This window comes from Apodemus sylvaticus, chromosome 5 (genome assembly GCF_947179515.1).
Source record: "Apodemus sylvaticus chromosome 5, mApoSyl1.1, whole genome shotgun sequence".
Classification (NCBI taxonomy): Eukaryota; Metazoa; Chordata; class Mammalia; order Rodentia; family Muridae; genus Apodemus; species Apodemus sylvaticus.
Genome location: NC_067476.1, coordinates 137,809,022 through 137,817,282, shown reverse-complemented (window position 1 = coordinate 137,817,282; position 8,261 = coordinate 137,809,022). Strand labels below are relative to the sequence as shown.

The 8,261-nt window shown below is 56.6% G+C and overlaps 1 protein-coding gene across 1 annotated transcript; it reads left to right on the top strand.

Moving 5' to 3' along the window:
• The first annotated feature begins 430 nt into the window (after positions 1-430).
• On the top strand, positions 431-3,853 carry Sox12 (SRY-box transcription factor 12). The gene has a single exon (XM_052183912.1). The coding sequence runs from the start codon at positions 780-782 to the stop codon at positions 1,722-1,724; it is 945 nt and encodes a 314-aa protein (XP_052039872.1). The 5' UTR covers positions 431-779; the 3' UTR covers positions 1,725-3,853.
• The last annotated feature ends 4,408 nt before the right edge of the window (positions 3,854-8,261 follow it).

The following is an 8,261-nucleotide window of genomic DNA, read 5'->3' as shown; positions in this document are numbered from 1 at the left end:
GTCCCAGTAAGAGACCGGGAAGAAGTGCTACCTGACGGCAGGTGTCATTGAATAATTGTGCAAGGCAAAGAAAGGAAAACCTTGGGAGGACAGATGGGCTGCGCTCCACGTCCCGCCCCCCAACTTCACTCCAGCCGGATCCTAAGAAAAGAAACCTATCTCATCCGTCCCCCCAGCCCCCATCCCAGGCGCGAGACCGCCCGCCCAAGCAACCAACGATTGGGAGATGCAAATACTGAGTTCTCTGCCCAGCAACGGATGACGCGCACCGAGCGCGAGGCGTGGCCCGGCCGCTGCCCGAGCGGGCACCTCAGTGTTTACACGGGGCGGCCCCGCGCGCGCCGCAGCGGCCCGCAGACGGCGAGGGGGAGGGGAACGCGCGCGCCTCCGGGGCCGCGCGGAGAGAAAGACACTGGAAGGCGGCGGCGGGCGGGCAAGCGCGCACGGGGCCGCGGAGAGCCAGGCCGCGACCAGAGCCCGCGGGAGCCCACGAGGCTCGAGTCCTTGGCCCTGCAAAACAATGCGCGGCGCGCGGAGGAGCTCTACCGGCCCGGGGAGGCGGGGACGCGCCGAGCCCTCTTAAGCCCGCGCCGCTGACCTCCTCCCCCCCACCCCCCGCACAGACGGCCCGAGCGCCGGGCGCCGCGCTCCCAGCTCGCGGGGGCCGGGCCGAGCCGCGGGGCGGGGCCGCCCCTCCGTCGCCGCTGCCTCCTCCCCCACCGCCGCCGCGGAGGATGCGGACGGCCCCCGGCGGCGTCTAGCGGCCCGGGCCCGGCACGATGGTGCAGCAGCGGGGCGCGCGGGCCAAGCGGGACGGCGGGCCGCCGCCCCCGGGGCCCGGGCCGGCCGCCGAGGGGGCGCGCGAGCCAGGCTGGTGCAAGACCCCGAGCGGCCACATCAAGCGGCCGATGAACGCGTTCATGGTGTGGTCGCAGCACGAGCGGAGAAAAATCATGGACCAGTGGCCCGACATGCACAACGCTGAGATCTCCAAGCGCCTGGGCCGCCGCTGGCAGCTGCTGCAGGACTCGGAGAAGATCCCGTTCGTGCGGGAGGCGGAGCGGCTGCGCCTTAAGCACATGGCGGACTACCCGGACTACAAGTACCGGCCTCGCAAGAAGAGCAAGGGGGCGCCCGCCAAGGCGCGGCCCCGCCCCCCCGGAGGCGGCGGTGGTGGCAGTCGGCTGAAACCCGGGCCACAGCTGCCGGGCCGCGGGGGCCGCCGAGCGACGGGAGGACCTCTGGGGGGCGGCGCGGCGGCGCCGGAGGACGACGACGAAGACGAAGAGGAGGAGCTGCTGGAAGTACGCCTGCTGGAGACCCCCGGGCGCGAGCTGTGGAGGATGGTCCCGGCGGGACGCGCCGCCCGCGGACCCGCGGAGCGCGCGCAGGGACCATCCGGAGAGGGGGCAGCCGCCAGCGCCGCCTCTCCGACCCTGTCGGAGGACGAGGAGCCGGAGGAAGAGGAGGAGGAGGCGGCTACAGCAGAGGAGGGCGAAGAGGAGACGGTGGCATCGGGGGAGGAGCCGCTGGGCTTTCTGTCCAGGATGCCCCCGGGCCCCGCCGGCCTGGACTGCAGTGCCCTGGACCGTGACCCGGACCTGCTGCCCCCTTCGGGCACGTCACATTTTGAATTCCCGGACTATTGCACCCCCGAGGTTACCGAGATGATCGCAGGGGACTGGCGCCCGTCTAGTATCGCCGACCTGGTTTTCACCTACTGAGCCCACCGTCAGCGGGGCGCGCACGCCCCCAAACCAGCTGTTTACATACAGGAATCAGGTATTGGGGCCCCTCGGAGGCCGAGGCTGGCACCCCATCTCCCGCGCAGCCTCCCCCCTCCTAGTTGTGCCCATCCCCCCACAAATCCAGACATACCCCCTCCCCCGCAGACACACCCCAAGGCAGCCCAACCCCCACTTTCTCCCTGACATCTAAGCCCCTCCCCATCCAGTGCTGTCCCGCGTAGCCACCAGCAGCCAGCCCCCCTCGCATACACCTCCCGGTCCTCCTACATACCTTAACCCCTCCCCTCACTTTGCACACGCCCCTCCTCGTGGCCGGACGGCACACCCCTTTGCTCCAGATTCCCTCCGCCCTCGCTTGGGCCTGCCTTGGTGGTTAAGGGGGCGCTGCAGTCTGGCAGTCCAGCGCTCCTCCCAGTCCCCTCCTCTTCTGGGGGGAAGGGCGCCATCCCTTCCCCTCTGGATCTCAAGGCCCCACCCCTCAGCTTGAACCATCCCCCACTCCCCCTTCTTGCGCATGCTTGATGCTTCTTGGAGGGGGCAGGTCCCAGTTAAGCTGCAGGCCTCTGTTGCCAACTCCGAAAGGGAGGGGGCGATTATAGAGTGATCTAAGAAATCCTTTGATCCCGGAGCCTGTGGCTTACTCTCAACCCAACGGGGCGTCACTGCCTTAATGGGAGGCGCGCTCAAAGGGAGAGATAGAAACTAGCTAGCCCTAAACTCTGCAAGTGTCGACCCCCTTTCTATAAAGGGGTCACCCACGCCCACCACCACCCTCCACCGCGTGACTGCCTTTACAGCCCATCTTGGTCGCCGGAAACTTGATTTCCCCAAGTGGGAATTTGGAATTCGGTCTTTGGAAATCCACCAAGATGGGATTGTCCAAGAGAACTCAGAACCAAGACACCTACCAGTCTGGGGACAGAGTTCCTGCTGCCCCCTCAATCCCCCCTCCTCGGGAAGCGCCCTATCAGCTCAGGGCATCCTCTCTGCCTGGGCTCCTCCCAAAGTCCATCACCCTTTCCTATCACTCAGCTCCGGTCTCAGCAACCACAGCTGCAGTATTCAGTGGGAGAAACTGAAGCTCGCTGTTGCTAGGGTTTAGGACAGGCATACCAGCAGATGGGTGGCAAGAATGAGGACCACGTCTAAACAAACTTGGCTTGAGGAGAGACCAGGCCAGGGGACGATGGCTGAGCTAGTGGACTCGGGTGCCTTGCACCTCAGTCTGCCCTTGTGAGAAATGGGGTGGCACTGCTGTAGTTAGGAAGCTGTGTTGAGATTAGGTTGCCCTCCGGAGCCCTGCCCGGTTGCCAAGTCTGCTCCACTGGTCTCCCGCTCCAGCCCCGCCCCTCCAGCCTCCTCATCCTCCCTCTGCCCTCACTACCTGTATCTCACCGGCGTGTGATCACCCTCTGGGTGGTTCACACACACTCATTCACACACACACAAATCTCAGGAACAAACGGTCCCAGAGTCCTCCTCGACCCCCACCCTGGGTCTCTGCAGGTCTCTGCCCCACGCGTTCCCTTCGCTGACAATGCCACCAGCTGCCTCCTTTAGCTTGGTGCTCCGGCTCTGGGCCTTTCTTGCGCTCTTTTTCTCCTTCTCGTTTTGTTTTCTTCCTTTTTTTTTTCCTTTTCCTTTTTTTTTCTTTTTTAAGAAAACAACAAAAAAAAAGACAATGAAAAAAAAAACGGAAAACGTCATGTGAGTGAAGAGATGTCACTGTCTGTGGTCTTTGGAGAACTAGTCTCGTAGCTGAGGGGAGGGGATTCCCTCCTCTGGGGCGCTGGCACCCACAGCAGGACTCGCCAGTCTGATGCCAGGACTGAATAAAGTGTATTTGCCCCGACCTCGCCCTGTGGTTCTGCAGTGTGTGCTTCTCATCCCGGCCAGCCAGCTTCAAGTGCCTAGAGTATGGGCTGGTGCAGGGAAAGCAGGACGTCTCCTGAGGCCCGGGTTAGCCTCTATCTCAGGAATCCCTGTCTTCAGTGATGTAATTCCCATCATTACAGTGGCTAGGCAGGCATCACAACTGGGAGGACTGGGGTGGACAATGTTGTCAGTGCAAGGGTGCATTGTAGACAAGTAGCCATTTTTTTTTTCAAGAGGTGCAAGAATCCAGTCGTTGTGCTTGCTAAGTCTCAGGTCAGAGGAGATGAGCAGGCAGGCAGGCCGGCAGGCAGGACTGATCTTTCGGGGTCAGTTCAGCTATTTAATGAGGATTGGGAAGCAGGCTTGGTAGCTGTGCTCAGAGCCCATCTCCTGAGCAGCTCTACCCGTGTGTGTCTTGTCAGGTTCAGCATGGTATTTTCAGGGTAAAACCATGCCTGAGGTAAGCAGCCTTTAATGTGGTATGCTCCATAAATTGTGTTGCTTCATTTCCAGAGTAGGAAGCTGGGGGTTCCCATCAAGCAGCCATGGCTAGACTATTGAGGTATCCCACAAATGTGCTGTCCGATGCGGAGCGTCGGCCAAGGGCCTGACGTACACAGGCCTGCAGTGTAAGCCTACCACGGGACCAGAGGGCAGCAGGCCAAGAGTCTTCTCATGAGGTTCTAACTTCTTCCCTGGAGCTCTGAGCCTCCCCTCCCCCCATGCTCTGCCTTGTCCAGTGAATGTCAGTGCTCACGAAAAGCCCTTTTCCCGATAAGCCAGGACTGGGCGTGGGTCTTTTCAGGGCATCTTCTCTGCTGCTGGTCCGAAGCAGACTGGGAGGGATCATGACTAGATAGCATTGGGAAAGGGGGGGACTGGGTATGTGCCAAACACAAGTCGGTTCAAGGAAGGGTTTCCTAGGCCAGAAGAGACAGGGTCAGTGAAAAAACCCCAGCACGCTCAGCCCCTGACTTCAGTCTGCCCAAGGCCACACCCTTCTCCCTAGTAGGCCTGCCCCAGTGTCTAAGCTAGGTTGTTTTAGTGCTTCTGGGGCAGACTGTCAAGCATTTCTTCCACAGCTGGGGCTTTCTCAGACCGCCTGCATTTTGAGTTCTTCATGCCCAACCCTGCCTTTTTTCCACAGGTGTTCGTCCTAATAAACATCTTACACTCAAACTCACTCTTGGTGTTGTGTCTGCTTCTGGAAGAACTTTCTACTGTGGAGGGGTTAAGGCTGACAAAGGGAATGTGGTCACTGACTTAACAGTGACAGGGCACCTCAGATGCTCCATCTAACTGCCTCCAGAGACATCTTCCTTCCCCAGACCCTCTTCCCCCACCCCCAAGCCTGAGGCTGGCCCTTCCGAAGCCTGCTCACCATGTTGAGGCAGCTAGTCTCCTGAGTCAAGGCACAAGAAACGTGAGCTTGGTGAATGTCCTAAACACCTAGGACAGGACTTGGCTAGTTCTAGCTATCCGTAGGCCTTAGTACCCCTCACTGAGGTGATGGGAGCCAGACTAGTAGGGAGACATCTTGCATTTCAGATGCTGATATGAAGCAAGGGGAAGGCTAATGTTTACAGGGACTCTGGGGACATCTAGTGATTGAGGAGTAGAAAGCAGGTTTGGTGGGTGGAGGTCAAGTCTCCAAGGAGCTCAAGTGTGGTGGTGCTTCTGGGGTCCTGTCTTCCAGCGGACTAGTCCATAGTGCTTCCAAGGTGGCTTGTCTAGCTTTTGCCTTTGCTTTTGTCTAATGGAATATCTTTTGGGTTGGGTTTTGGTTTGTTTTTGATACAGGGTCTCTATAGCCCTGACTACTGAGAGCTCACTGTGCAGATCAGATTGGCCTCCAACTCAGAGTTCTGCCTGCTTCCGTTTCCAGAGTGCACTGATCAAAGGCATGTGCCACCATATCCAGCTCCTTTTTGACTTTTCATTGGGGGGGGGGGGGGTGGGGGGAAGGTGGCAGGACGGGGTTGGTCTTTAGCCCAGGCTAGCCTCCTGAGCTGGGTTTGTAGATACAGACTATCATACTGGGTTGATACAGTGCTGAGGTTTGAACTGAAGACTTCGTGCATGTTAGGCATACACTCTAGCAACTGAAGTTTATCTTGGATTTGGTTTTTTCGAGACAGGGTTTCTCTGTATAGCCCTGGCTGTCCTGGAACTCACTCTGTAGACCAGGCTGGCCTCGAACTCAGAAATCCGCCTGCCTCTGCCTCCCAGAGTGCTGGGATTACAGGCGTGCGCCACCACCGCCTGGCCGCCCCCAACACTTCTTAAGAGTGTGCTTTAGCCAGACAAACCTCAGTCTTCCCTGAGCCTATGGATCTAAAGAGAAAGATATAAACCCAGGCCTAAGAATATTCAGATGACACTAAATGAGTTTGTGGAAGCAGAATCAGGATACGGCACTCTCCGTTCACAACCCTGTGACCTGAAATTGTAGTAGATGGTGACTTTAGAGTATGGTGGGGACTGGAGAGATGGCTTGGCAGTTAAGAGCACTGACTGGAGCCAGTCAGTGGTGGTGGCACACACCTTTAATCCCAGCACTTGGGAGACAGAGGCAGGTGGATTTCTGAGTTCAAGGTCAGCCTGGTCTACAGAGTGAGTTCCAGGACAGCCAGGGCTACAGAGAAACCCTGTCTCGGGGGGAAAAAAAAAAAAAAAGCACTGACTGGCCTTCAATTCCCAGCAACCATATGGTGGCTCACAACCATCTGTAATGGGATCCGATGCCCTCTTTCTTTTTTTTTTTTCTTTTGGTTTTTTTGAAACAGGGTTTCTCTGTATAGCCCTGGCTATCCTGGAACTCACTCTGTAGACCAGGCTGGCCTCAAACTCAGAGATCTGCCTGCTTCTGCCTCCCAAGTGCTGGGATTAAAGGCATGTGCTGCCACTGCCTTGCGCTGATACCCTCTTCTGGTGTGTCTGACAGCTACAGTGTACTCGTAAGTAAATCTTTAGAATGCAGCTACAGATTTTGACAGTCTCCCTCGAGTTTCCCTGTCAATCCAGGCTGGCTTTTGAAATCCTCTCATAAGCAACAGGATGTTTTAGGATAAGGTCACTATGAACTGCCATGTTGAAAGGCCAATACTGAGGCTGTCATGCCATCCACAATTGAAGACTGAGGTCTGACACTGGATGTACAAATGCAGACGCTGGGGGACAGTTCCAGTGTAGAGTCATTGTGTCCTTGCCAGATTTTGGAGGCTCTGAAATCTCAGGCATCATGAGACTGGGTCAAGCCACTCTGCTCTGACCTATCTGAATCCAGTGTAGGGAAACAGCTCTTTGCACTGAGGTTTCAGGAAGTTCATCAGCAAGCAGTGCCTGGAGCCAGGGGTGGGGGTGGGGCAGAGTTATGCACAGTTAAAAACAGTCTAGAGAAAGGAACAGGAGGGCCCAACAGGAGTGGCTGACCCAGAGATGGCTGTAGGAGGTAGTGTGGGGCAGATGGGGTGGACTGACAATAGGAAGGGTCTTGAGGTATCTGGATATTACCAGAGGTCTCCACACTGCGGTGCAAGGGCCTCTGGAACATGCAGACAATGGTCAGTGCTGGGTGGGGGGGAACCTTTTCAGGCTCCCCATTGTTTGCAGGAAACAGTCTCCAAGTTCTTAGCTTTAGTTCAAGGCCTTTTTGTGCTTGGCTCCTTCACTGTCGTAGACTCATCCTCAGCGGTTAAATCTACTTCCAAACTGCCTCAGCCACGCCTAGCCACCCCCTGGTGATACACTGCCAGGCCATTGCCACTTACTTCTGCTGAGAGTGTCGGAGACTTGACTCTCCTTAGCTGTGCACTTGGGTGGATGGACTGGACGTCTCCCAAGAGCACGTCCAGCCTGGCAGTCTAGGAGTCTGTAAAAGGGAGAGAGGGGTGTTTGCAGGGAAACCTGCCTATCTACTATCTTCTGGTTTGCCTAGCTGTGAACGCCAATCCTCTTCCCATCCTTAGAGGTTTCTTAGCAACCTTAGAGGTTTCTGGCCCTCAGCTATTTCTGGCCTCCTTTTAACTAAATGTCAAGTTCTTTTCTTCTTCTCCAAAAAGAAACCCAAGACCAAGGGTCTCTGTCAAAACCAGGATCCAAACTCAGTGGGAAGAGGCCTAGGCTGGAGGTCAGTGAGGTGTTTGCTGTGCCACCTAAAAGAGCCACCTAGGGCTGGAGAGGTGGCTCAGTGGTGAAGAGCACTGACTGCTCTTCCGGTGGTCCCAAGTTCAATTCCCAGCAACCACATGGTGGTTCATGACCATCTGTAATGAGATCAGATGCTCTCTTCTGGTGTGTCTGACAAGAGCAACAGTGTACTCATAAAATAAATGAATAAATCTTAAAAAAAAAAAAAAAAAAAGAACCACCTAGCCTCTCTGGCTTTTATGTCAGATTATGCTTAGCTGACACCTACCTGCTCCTTGGGGCTTTCTCTTCTCTTGTGTGTGTTGAGTAAACTGACAGATCTATTCATACTATGATGAACTTTTGCTTTACTTTTATATTATTAAGATACATTTTATCGGGCCGGAGAGATGGCTCAGCAGTTGAAAGCACTGTCTGCTCTTCTGAAGGTCCTGAGTTCAAATCCCATCAACCACATGGTGGCTCACAACCATCTGTAATGGGGTCTGA